At 30.8% G+C, this 13,401-nt stretch overlaps 1 protein-coding gene across 11 annotated transcripts in view; it reads right to left on the bottom strand.

The window, feature by feature from the left end:
- Nucleotides 1–3,196: 3,196 nt before the first annotated feature.
- Kmr (kramer) overlaps nucleotides 3,197–13,401 on the bottom strand; it is a 61,070-nt gene continuing 50,865 nt past the window's right edge. For 5 of the 11 annotated variants that reach the window (XM_064218125.1, XM_026641498.2, XM_064218124.1 and 2 more), the window contains one exon: nucleotides 13,032–13,224. Coding sequence is in view for 5 of the 11 variants with exons in the window: in XM_026641503.2 (XP_026497288.2) it covers nucleotides 4,842–4,951; nucleotides 6,774–6,870; nucleotides 7,637–7,732; nucleotides 8,496–8,663; nucleotides 8,823–9,529; nucleotides 9,947–10,180; nucleotides 10,256–10,378; nucleotides 10,868–10,997; nucleotides 11,387–11,502; nucleotides 11,723–11,880; nucleotides 12,028–12,272; nucleotides 12,466–12,630; nucleotides 12,731–12,853; nucleotides 12,983–13,224 (2,714 nt within the window). In the remaining 6 variants the exon portion in view is untranslated. Of the gene's footprint in view, nucleotides 4,952–5,077; nucleotides 5,305–6,773; nucleotides 6,871–7,636; nucleotides 7,733–8,495; nucleotides 8,664–8,822; nucleotides 9,530–9,946; nucleotides 10,181–10,255; nucleotides 10,379–10,867; nucleotides 10,998–11,386; nucleotides 11,503–11,722; nucleotides 11,881–12,027; nucleotides 12,273–12,465; nucleotides 12,631–12,730; nucleotides 12,854–12,982; nucleotides 13,225–13,401 lie in introns of those variants that run through there. The other 6 variants (XM_026641503.2, XM_026641501.2, XR_003369148.2 and 3 more) reach the window with 5 other exon arrangements.

A 13,401-nucleotide genomic window follows, 5' to 3' on the forward strand; every position in this document is an offset into this window, starting at 1 on the left:
CACTTACGAGTTACATTTAAAGTAAAAGAAACATTTATCTTTATATAAAGATTATTCGCTTCGGTCGCGTTTTACGCGTTATTGTTAAGTTTTAAGGTTCATACCAATTGCTTGCTTGAATTTGATGAATCTTGCTTCATACCAAACTTAATCAAATTCGGTTCAATGGTTTGACCGTAAAAGAGTAACAGACAGATAGACAGATGGACAGAGCTACTTTAGCATTTATAATATTGTTATGAACATCTCTATAAATAAAGTATTCAATAAAAAGAAAAGTTCCAATTGGGTTATATTTATTTTACTATGTTTAGAAAAATATCATTATTTGTTTTGTTTCAAGCGTTACATTTTGTTCTTATTACTTATTATTTTATACTACTTAAAATGCCCTGCGCCCTGCGCCCTGCCCTGCCCACCAGCGTATAAAGTGTTAAGGGTCCCGCACTGGTACAAGTCAAGAGAGATTTGCAACAATTGAACGCAATCATCACAAGTTTGACAGATACATTGCAAAAATTAACCGGTATCGTCTTTATTCAATACATATATTGATGTAAATAAAAAATCAATCGATAATTAGACTTTGCGATAAAATGGGCTTAATTACGAAAATATCACGTACTTTTATTATTTCAATTATTTCAAACTGTTTTTAAAAATATTGTAGCGAAGAATACACGCGATAATTAAAATAAATTAACATATATATTTTTCGATAACGGTTACCGAGAAAAAAATATATAAACGCAATAAGCCTATTTTACATATATCTACGCCTTAAATGGGTATCTAGTGGGTATAAGAAGTTCCTTTAAATGTGACATTATCTGCGAGCTTAATACCAAAACGACGTTAACCTTAATCCTGCTCTAACAATTGTAACTTCTATATAAAGTTTTACCTTTGGGTAAATTACATTACATTATATTTAATATAGTATAGCATATTCCACCACGCTGCTCCAATGCAGTTTGGTGGATACACATGTGGCAGAATTTCATTGAGATTTAACACATGCAGGTTTCCTCAGGATGTTTTCCTTCACCGCCGAGCACGAGATGAATTATAAACACAAATTAAGCACATGAAAAATCAGTAGCGTGGGTTTGAATCCGCAATCATCGGTTAAGGTACGCGTCTAACCATTGGGCCATCTCGGCTCTAATAAATAAATTAATATATTATATATAAAAACGATAAATTAAAAAATCATATATTACATACTATATTCATAACTAACTTTCCCACCTAGTGAAACAACATAAAAAGCGAAATTGCTAGCCTCAGTCGTCAGTGACTCTGGACATTTTTTTGTGGCGCGAAGTTTTGCACCTTCGGAATTTCTGTCTACTAGTCATTCTTGTTGATTTATTGTTCATTTAAAGTAATTAATATAATTGTCGACTTTTTTTTTTTAAATTATAATATCACATAATCAATTGTGTATTTTTTTATTATATGACTAATAACATCTTATTAATCTATATTTACTACGTTCTTTTATTAAATTAAGAATATAATTCAAAGAAAAAACTAGTACATGTACCTACCATATTAGTGTGTTTGCTTATTTACACTTCGAATAATGTTATTGTGATTACATTATTTTTACTTAAAAGACAGAAATTTAATACATTTGTTCAATCTTTCAGCTTTGCTATTCTATAGCTAATCCTTGTAGGTCCGTGTTTTAAATGTTATTCCAAATTATTTGAACAAAGCAAATTCTTAAATTTGATCAATGTAAAATAGTTCTTATCATAAACGTATTAATTTCTAATTGCAATGACAACTATTTGAGGGCTTTCCTCCATTATAATGTCAAGATACACTTGCACTATGCAATGGTATGCACCATTAACGAAGGAGCTTCTTCAAAAAGTCAAGGCGATTCAAATGCATCTGTAACGTTTAAGTTTGTGGGGCTTTGGTTCAATTGATGTAATTTTAATATTTCAATCTAAATTATCGAAATGAATGTACTGACTCGTAATTCGGGTAATTATTTTGATAATATTCTTTTTATTATTTGCTCTATAAGTAAGTTCTAAATTTATTTTTTTCACTGATATCTTATGAATCCTTTATTATTGCATTCTTTAAGCTTTTCAGCTTTATCTATTATGATGATTATTCTGACTATAATCCTGTTTTATTTTTGATTCGACTCAAAGTCGATTTATTTTAAAGTTTTAACTCGATATTACCGAAACGAATCTGGAGTGTGACGTACCTACATTAAATTATTTCGGTAACTTTTTTCTTGTTTTTAAGTTTTTAAACTTTACTTTAGAACTTCATATATCAGTATTATTTATAGCGATTAAAAAATAATCATATTTTTCTTCTTTTTTTCTTTTAAACATTGGCTATAGTAAGGGTATATTTATATATTATATATGTATAAGATCTCATATTCATATAAATGATATATACATAACTTAAATTAATAAGTACTTCTCATCACTAATAAGTCATACAGACATAACATTTTTAGAAACGAGGTCAGTCTGATTTAGGAATATAAACGTAGCATTCATACCATACGAACGAATACGAATATAGGTGCATTTGCAATACCAAGATAAGGGTTTGATAATTCAGTTTGAGATGTGATATCTTTTTATTTTTATTTATTTTATTGGTAGGCAAAAAGGTCACTTGGTGGTAAGAGGTCTCCACTGCTTATAGACATCTCTGCTCACTCTTAGAAATATGACCACCCCTAATATCGTCAACGAGCCGCCAACCTTGAGAACTAAGATGTTATGAACCTTGTGCCCGTAGTTACTCTAGCTCACTTACCCTTCAAAATCAAGATGAAATCCTCTCTATTTTACACCAATAAACACATTCAAGAAAGATGCACAAGATACGGACTTATTGCTAAAACAGCGATCACCCTTCAAACACAACAATACTAAGTACATATTGCTGTTTCCTTGACGATAAGATATTAAGACCTCGAGATAATATTTATTATTTTTAAAGATATTTGTGGAATGCAGCATATCTTCTTTATGAGATACTTTTTTTTAAGAATAATAACATAGGCATCAACACTTTTCACATTAGAAGGAATCCTCTAGCTTTTTTATTTTTTATTTTATTTCTTCTATCATGTATTCATTGATATACTAAGCATTATATTGTCTTACATATTATTGGATTGCAAAAAAATAAAACAAAAATAAACAATATTAATGTTATCTTTATTCAGACAGACAAATACATAATTGACAATATAAACAATGAAATATTAGGAAATCTTTTAAAGGACAGGCTTATAAGGCAAAAACTATATCAGTCTATAATTTACTAGAAAATTAATAGTTTTTACCAATTTATTATATTTAAATTCTTCAATAGTATAGTTTACGTGGGATGATTAAGGCTTAAGTCGCATTGGATAACGCGAATCGCCATACATAACTTTAAATTCGTGACTTTTCAATATTGTATGAAAATTTTATAACTAAAGGTTTTGTTAGTAAAAGAGTATAAAACGAAGATGTATCTAATTATATAATATATTCATCACATACTCCGGGAAAACGTTTAATAATAGAAAGCTACGTGAAGCAACGTCGACAGTAACAAAGTTATACAATTGTCGGAGTCATAACACTAATATTTAAAGCTTACATAGGCTAATACAGTCATGTACTAATTGTCTACGTCTAACATATAAGGGTTACTTATATATTGAAAGATGTATACAAGTGATATCATAAAAAAATCAGGTATATTAATGTTTATCACATGTGTTCCAATTCGTTGCTTCCTACAAATAATACGCGAAGCATTCGGATATACGACACTATAATATAATAGTCTTGATAAATACATTGGTATATTATATTCATAAGAAGTTTTAAGTACCTACAATTGACAACTATGTGCAAATACGATTACATAATATAATATCTACGGCTGACACAAAACTAAAATCTTTTTAATATCTAAAGGAGGTTTAATTGAAATTATATAATTCGTTTAACAAAATACATCTTAATTAATAATAATTTAATAACGAAACAATACTAAAACGCATTTTATATTCGTTTAAGAAATTAAATTAAACGTGTGCTTTACTATAGTAAGTATACTTTTTAACATGGCATCTTTATAATTATAATTTATTTATAAATAATCTACGTTGTAAGTCATATAATCTTACATCTAACGTAACAATTGAAGGCCTTTACATAGAAGACTATATTCCATTAATTGATTATGAGAATTTTATTATCAACTGGCCCTAGAATTAATATGAACAGCTTGAAATTCATTTTATAACACATTATCTACGTAACAAATAAAGTTTATTGGAGGAATGTTTATAAAATTGAGCAATTATTATAAGAAACTCAACCCCGGGGACACGGATCGTACTTTGTTACTCCAGAGATATGTCACGATATGTACGTAAGTAAGCTGAAAGCGAAGGATGTTTTATTTATTTTAGGAAGGCTTTTGGGAAGGCAATTCACACAACATACATATGCCATATAAATGGCGTCAAGATTTTCCTTATTTAGATTTACGTTGATTAATATAGATCACTACTCATTTACGTAGCCACGACTCACATTGTGATTCAGATGAGACCTCACCTCAAAAGATATTTTGCGTTTTGAGAGTGAAAAACTTCCAATTTTAACAATGATATCATAAAAAAAATCATTAGTTTAAACTACGTCAATTGTAAGAGATATTATCTGCAAATAAGAATACATTGAAATGAATATAGATTAAATTAGACAATAAGATTAGAAAGCGATCATTCAAAGTAAACACGGTTATTCAAAATGGGTCAATAAATTTGAATATTCATTTCATGTAAAGAAATTATCCCTTTGTTGATAAATCGGCAGCTCGACATCAGGCGATCGGTCTTCGTAGTCATCATTGTTATCGTGTAGAGGCAGCTCTTCCAAGGCTTTTACTGATAATACAAATACCAGTATTAATTTATTTTTATAAAAAACTAAAACATTAAAATCAAATTCAGTTATCTCTACTAAAATCAAATTGATAATGCAAATAATGGTACTAAAAAAATACTACTTACAACAAAATGCAAAAAACGAAACCATGCTCTTATATAGTGGATGAATCTTCTAAGGACCGCCAGAAATTTAAAGCAATAAAATTCTATGCAAAATTTTATTATCATTTATTTTCTTCCTGTTGATGATAATGCTATATGTCAACTATATGTCTAATTGTGCGTGATATGAAAAGTGGTATATTTCGTTGATTAGTTGTTTGCGCTGGACGGCCCTTCGGCGGTGGTTCCTGCGAGGGGCAAACGTCAAGCGAATTATAGTTACATGCGTGGACACACGTGATATTAGTTACATCAAAATGAAAATCATCAAAGCATTCAAATATATGATAGTGGAGATTACTTATGAATTGAGGCGGAAAATTCTTAATTTTCACTTCGATAGTTAACTTGGAGTTGACGCAAGTTACAATAACATCTTAAGGAGATGGATCTTAAAAATTCATGAGATTTTAAAATTATCTTACATTTTAAATACTGAATTGCAAGTTACAAAAATCATGCCTTCGTTCAATCAAGCAAAGAGAAAACATTCCATGAATTATTGTTAACGTATCATGCTTTGATAATCCTCGCGATACAAAACTAGCAAAAACATGTAAAATAAAAAAATAAAATCCACAATATATCATCATTATAAAACGGATTCTGCAGCTACAGTGAAGTACACACATACAATGAAGTCAAAACATTGCTTATGTTAAATGATTATTATTAATTCCAAATTTGTTTTAGTTCTAAAAAGTAACCTGTTATAAGTATTTGAATTTTAAATTTACCATCATACCATCAGCTTCATAAATCATTACATAATTGAACGTATCGTTATGTATTTCAAATATTCTGGTAGCTATGTGGCGAAAACTATTTACAGTATGCAGTTCAAGGCAGATAATGTTCCCGCATAAACAAGAAATTATATTATTTCTGTTGTTGCATTTTATCTTAAAATTAAAACGTCACCACAAGTTCATAAACGCAATAAAATTAAATAAATTTGGTATGAGAGTAAATAATTGAATATATAGTCTATTCCATTGGCAGGAGGAGAAAGATAAATAAATAACTGAACCCTTAAATATATATATTTATATATACAGTAAAATTGTAAATAACGTTAGATTAGTCGCGAGATTGTGAACTCTCGAAAGATTGTGAACCGAAACTTACTGCTTACATTTTAACGCATTACTTTTCGGTAGATGATAATCAACCGTAGTTAATTAAAGTGAAATTATAAAAACTCTAACCTAACCGAAATATTTTAAACTATCGCAATTTTTGACGTTTTATTTTGAGTTAAATCACCATTCACAATATTTTGACAGCTTACATTCTCGCTAGATAGATTACAATCTAACGGTATTTACACGTATTCGGTACTTATAGTATTTACACGATGTATGTGTATATATATACACCACCGTATTACAATAAGAATTATAATAAGTAAAGTAGTGTCGTGTTATTAAGAAACACATACCTGCACACACACACAACACTAAACCCGTTTGTTAGGGATTCGCATTGAATATCTAAGGATTGTTTATCTCTACTCCTTCCTATGAGATAAACATATTCTGCCAATGAATAAGCTATACAATTATGATTTACAAAATTGTACAATAATCATTTAGCATGTGATGTCATTCAATGGCTAAGTACAAAACCAGCTTAACTAATAAAGCAGAGGTCTCACCAGCTATGATTTTGCTCATCTCGGTGACCTGCTTGGCAAGGATCTGGTTCATCTGGAGCAAGTGTTCTCGTTGTCGCTTCTCTTCACCGTCCGGGCTCTAATACAATAATCACTGCGCTTATGTACAGCCAACATTCGAAGCGGCTATTTCAAGCTTGTATTTGCAGATTGTTTTCATTAAAATTTGGGAGGCTCTTTGTATTTCAAATTATATCGTATTCGTTAAGGCAATAATAAAATTCCATTTATATATATTCTAATAAAGGTAGTAGTAGGTTTTGTTATTTATAAATTGAAATTAATTTGATTATATACCGAGTGAATCAGTTTTAAGAACGTCCCAATTTTTTTCTAATAATTTATAAGAATTTTCTTGTATTTTAAGTAATTTTATAATTAATATAGACATTTGAATCTGCAAATACTGTGTATCTAATCATATATCATTAGTGTTTACAAATCTAAACAGAGATAAGATTGCTATGAGAAATAATTGATGAAGAGAAAAATAGTGAAAATACACATGCAAATGAAATATGGGGGCATTCCTTACAACAGTAAAAGCAGAGCGAACTATGCAAAATGCAATGTATTCTATAGAGTGTTAGTGACAGTTTTATGATTTCTAACAGTTCAGAGAATATTAAACAAATGAAAAAGCAATTACAGTTAGTGATTGCAGAATAATTATCCAGTGATTCAATGGTATTGCCAAATGGTCGTACTCAAAAGTATGATTAATTTTACTTATGATATTGATTGATATAAGAAGTTATAGAATAGACGACAATGTTATTCAAGGTTAGATGAAATGCTTTGGTTCTGTAGTAAAATTCCAACTGACTTATTGTGTTTTTACTGACCTTGCTGGGATCAGCAGAAGAACCGGTAAGCATCTTCTTGATAGACTCTACCTTTTCCTGACGTTTTTGCTGCTCCTCTGGCGATAGTTCTGGAGGCTGATGAACAAAATATCTTAGATTATTTCATTTAGATAAAATAATTATTATATAAGCAGATTATTTATAAAATCACCGAGATTTGATTTGATTTATTTGTTTTAACCAATTAACAACTTAGCTTATTGCAAATATAAAAGAAATACATATAAGAATTATAATATAAGGGATTCAGTAGAGAAACGTAACTGTCGGTTATTAAAACTAATATATAATGCTAAGCAACCAAATTTCGACGTATATTATTACCCTACGTACGAGGTGAACTGGATGACGGTAGGTGCATATTTCTCGTGAGTCATTACATGCTGCTATATTTCATATTCATTTGAATATAATATTATGTTGTATGTATGTGTGCGTGTAACCTTATATATTAATATTTTAAGAAATTTATGAGTGTTATCTTGAGATTATATTTAGAAAGATCTTTATAACAATATTCATAGATATTTTAATATATAAGTAAAGTGTTATAAAAGATAAAACGATTTGGAGACAACTAATTTGGTAATACGTTCATATGTCGTGTCACCGCATATTTTGGAACGCCACCGAACTGTTAAAATTCGTTAATTTTTATATAGTCACTCAGTAGGATGAATAAAATAAAGTGAGGAAGCATAACAAAAAAATGACAAAATGCGTAATAAATTGAGGTCAGAAGATTAATTACATAACAAGCATACCTGAGATTGTTAAAATAAAATAATGAATTTGTAAGTTACATCATGTCAAAAAATAATTCTAAATTTTAACTAACCTTTTCAGGAATATACCGCTCTGGTATAATGATTTTCTGCGGGGCAGCCAGCAGTTGGTCAATAGAATCTGGCATTTTTCTAGATGGCAAGGCAGACCGTACAACGTCTGGTGCTGCTCCTCTTAAAGCTCGTTCCATGTCAGCGTCATCCAGGGACCTACCCAGAGCCTGAAATTTATTGATAAAGGCTTTAATCATATATTGATGGAGTAAAGTCCAAAATATTACTTTTAATATCGCTGTTGCAAACCCATATAAATAGTTAGAAATTAATTAAAATATTTGGATATTATTATTTTAAGCCTTAATTTTATTAATGGAACTTACGTCTTGGTTGTACATATCCTTAGGCATTTCATTAAGTGTCTTAGCGCTTAAATGATGCGGTGCAGTATAATGTCTTCTCTTTTCTTTTGGCACTTGTCGTCTGTGCATAGAACCATTTTTGATGTTTTCTCCTGACATTTCAGTTATAATCTGCTTCGCGGCTTCGCTTTTAAATATAGGAGACAGCTCCATATTGGATCTCGTTAAACTGACAATGCTGCTCGTTTTCGACATTGGGTCGTTGGTCAACGTCCGAGAACTATCAGTTGGACTGTTCAAATACTGGGTTGACAAAGAAACGGTACGATCGTATTTGTCATAGCTCTTATGGTAGCTGCTGCTTAATGATGACATATCACGAGAATAATCATAGTTGGACAAGGAAGGGCTCGATGGGTACTTCGGGCTTTGATCCATATTTTTATCGTTCAATCGAAGATAATTAGGAGGCTCGACATTCTGTGGTTTTGTATAATATTCTTCGTATTTATTGTAATCTGTTCTAGGCAAGGATGAAGCTCGGTAGTTATTAATAGGCTGAACTAGTTCTTCTTCTAGGAACTGGTCGAGGTTGGCAGTGATATTGTTGGTGGTCCAATCGGACATCGGCTGCAAGGATCGCTCTCTATCTCTTTGGCGTCTTTCACTCTCTCTTTTTACAATACGAACAGTTTTAATCTCCTGTTTTTCTACGTTCGATAAATTGCCTGTAATAAATTAGTTTCCCAATTGAATGTCTATTTATTTAAAATGATAATCCTTATTTATTATAACACATTATATTATATAAGCAAAATACATTAAAATAAATCGTTTCAATGAATAATTAACATATCAGAAAAAATATAAAGATTATAGAGCTTAATGCTATTATAAACTACCTTCCGATCAGAAATATATATAAGATCAAACTTTAAACTCACCACAGACCACGATCGTAAAATATTAGAAGTCGTACCGATTTTGGCTATTACAATTATTTCACAAGAAAATAATCACCTTTGGTCGATATTAATTTCATAGGAGAGATGCGAAATGAGTTCTTATGGAATTGCAGTACAGATAACAATAAACTAATAACACAGATATAAATTTATATTAACCACACTCCAATTCACGCTTACCAAAAGCAGTATGCTGCATGTCTTCACTGTTAATTGGCGATGCCACATCCATTCCAGGTGTTCTAGTATCAACATAGAGTGGTGTTTCAACATTGCTTTGTCCATAATGTCCAGGTGGGAAAACTGGAGTTCCCGTTTCATAATCGTAATCAGATTGACCGTGGTCGACTGTATGACCTGTGTCTAAGTTAGTTTCTTGCCAGCATGTGGTCGGATTCCTGCCAGGACGTTTAGCTAAAAGGACAATTGAAACAATTGAAAGACTGATATTTTGTTGCAAGTAACGTTAGTAATATAAAAAAAACTAACCAGGCATGGAATCGTGAGTGGTTTGCAGTGCATGGGACTGTTGCGTCAGATGTCTAACAGCACGGCTCAGCTCTTGTCTTTGACGTTGTAGCGCCGACACTAGGTGTTGAACACGAGTTACCTCTGTAATTGAATTTTATTTTAATTAATTATAAATTTTAAAATTAACATGTACGGAACCACACGTTCCTTATACAATTGAGATTTTTTTCTAAAAACGTAATTTAAATTTAGGTACATATATTTCATATAAAACAATAATTATTAATACATAATTATTAAATATTACTATACTAATCTTAATCTAAACATGTACTATGTTAATATTAAGATTTTGATTTATGGATGAATTGGTAAGAAAATGCCTAAAGTAATAGCGGTGATAACCTATTTGTCATACGAACATAGCTTGAAATTTAGAACCATACTTTGTTTTCTCAAAATTACTTATCATATTTCGAACAAAAAAACATAGTTTATATACCTCCCTGAAAGCTACTCATACAAAATTGAGATGAAATATAAATCTATAAAAATCAATAAGAGGTAAAAATACCATGAGATCATAAATCAAAAAATCGAAACGAAAACTACCAAAATGTAGTCACTCACCGTCCTCCAGCATGGCGGTGGGGTGCGCGGGCTGCGCGTGCGCGTTGGCGCGTTGCGCCCGCAGCGCGCGCCGCAGGTGGTGCAGCTCGCGCTCCAGGCGCGCGTTGTCAGCCACCGTTTGTTCCAATTTCTGTTAAAAACCTTCTATTTTACCAATGTATATGTAGATATCTCCATATCTTAGACAAACTTTTCAATACATTTTTGATGATTGTAGATTGTCGCTAGTTACAATATTATTATAATATTTTTATCGTGACTATTAAAAGTGAGAAAATATAATAGAATTTCTAAACTGACATGCATGTGGAAAAATTGGAAATATTACAAAGGATTGTATGGTCCATGGGAAATTATTTTACAAAACTACTAAAATGCCTCGTATAATAGTAGACCAAAATTAACTTATGAATATGTTAGTGATAACACTTTTGAAATTAAAACAAAAAAGTGAAAAAAATTGTTAAGAAAAGTTATATTATTTAATGAAATAAAAAAGTGCATGGTATAGATGAAAACCTTATAAACCTTAGAATTGTGCGCCAGCATGGCATGCACTCGGGCGAGCTCCACTTCCAAACCGCTATTCGATTGTTGAGACCTGCTACTGACACTATCGAGTTTGCTGCGAACTCCTGCAATATAATAGTATTCATAACATTTAATTTGACACTAACTTTTCTACGTACTATTATTTTAGTAAAATGACAAATATATTCTTTTTTCAAATTACAAAAAAATACTTTCTTCATTTACTTATAAACCACATCAAAATAATTCTACTTCCTAACAATCGCTATTGTTTATCATTTATTAATATTGAATTAATAATGATTCCATAATGTAAACACGTACCAGTAAGAAGAGAATCGATGGCGTCTTTATCAGTTTTCAAACCCTGCAGTATTGCAGCTTCATCGGCTAATTCTTGTTCTAGTGCCCATAATTCTGCAACTCTCACTCTAGCTGCTTCTGTTTCAAGAGGCTTGCCAGCTGCAGCGCTTTCTAACCATCTATAAATATAAATTGTATGGTAAAATATATAAATACAAACATTTTAATTACACTGTTTCTAATGAAAATATTTTTATCGCGCCTGTCAAATTATATTATAGACAAGTTTAGACTTTGTTTTAGTTTAAGTTACTCAAACCAATTACCTTTGTTGCTCCATAGCATGTTCAGCGAGGACCTTTTGCCGTAAACGCTGATTTCTTTCCAATCTTTCAATAGTAGAACCTGGTCTATTATACAATGATCCTAATTTGACCATATTATCGACTAATTGTACCAATGGCTTGCTTTTTTCGTATTGGTTTTCAAGTTCCATGAGTTGCATCTTCAACTGTTCTAAGCGTTGCAAACTTTCTTCTCGCTCCATAGCTTTTAATGAACTCAGACAGTCCTGAAATATATTATCAAATTGTGTTTTCATCATATATTGTGTTTAGTTGAATGATTTACAGTTAAGTATAAATTTAATTAATATGAAAATTATATGAAAAAATATATATCAAAGTAATGGACGTAACACAAAGCAAAAACTAATAATTTGACAAAAAATAAACATAACGAAACATAAAAGCATAAAAAAGCACCTCAATGCTACTAATTTGAGCACAGCACGTTTCAATAGCACGATGAGTCGCCGCATGGCGTCTTCTTAATTGAATCAAAAGCAGAACTAATTCCTCATGACTTCTTCCAAGAAGTTCACCGGCTGTTGGTACTTCACTTATTTCTTGATTTTGAATCTCCTTACGCTAACGCAACAAAACCAAAGCAAAACAAACAATAATGAAGCTTAATTAAACAAATATAACATTCACTAAGGTACGTTTCTAAGACTACATAATTATATACCATATCATCATTTTCAGTGTTCCTTCGTATCCTAGGGCTCACCGCTTTAATCGGTTGTTGTTGAACTCTTGATGGAGACCTAACCGTTGCCCACGACTCTTCTGCTCCCATTGTTGTATTTAACTGAATCGGACAAAGAATTTTTTTGTCAATTAAACCTTATTTTACCAGAATATTCTTTATTTATAATCTCATTAAAATTATTAAACAAATATTAGAGTATAAATTATAAAGTGAAAAAATATTACTCACATTTTGTTGCGAGGTTGTAATCAGCTGCGAATCGTATTGGTCATTAGACGGTTTTTCCTCAACCCAGCGTACTCTTGGACTAACAGCTCGCACTGGTATATTGCCATCTCTATTACTCCTTCCAATAGATGTGTTACTTCCGAGAAATGCTTTTTTTGACAAATTTTGCTGGTTTGTGTGATTAATATTGTTGTTGTTATTTGGGCTTGGTTCGATATTCGTGCCTGACATCGTCATAGAAGCTAAAAGTGTCATATATTCTATATTAATATTTAATTTATTTAAATTTTTAATGTTTTTTATGAGTTAAACTATTTTATATATAAAAATGATATTGATGGTAAAACATGATAAAGTGCTCATTTTCACATATTAGTATTGTTTTTATTATATTTACAGTTAATAGACGCAGACCAAGT

Source organism: Vanessa tameamea, chromosome 20 (genome assembly GCF_037043105.1).
Source record: "Vanessa tameamea isolate UH-Manoa-2023 chromosome 20, ilVanTame1 primary haplotype, whole genome shotgun sequence".
In the NCBI taxonomy this organism is placed as follows: Eukaryota; Metazoa; Arthropoda; class Insecta; order Lepidoptera; family Nymphalidae; genus Vanessa; species Vanessa tameamea.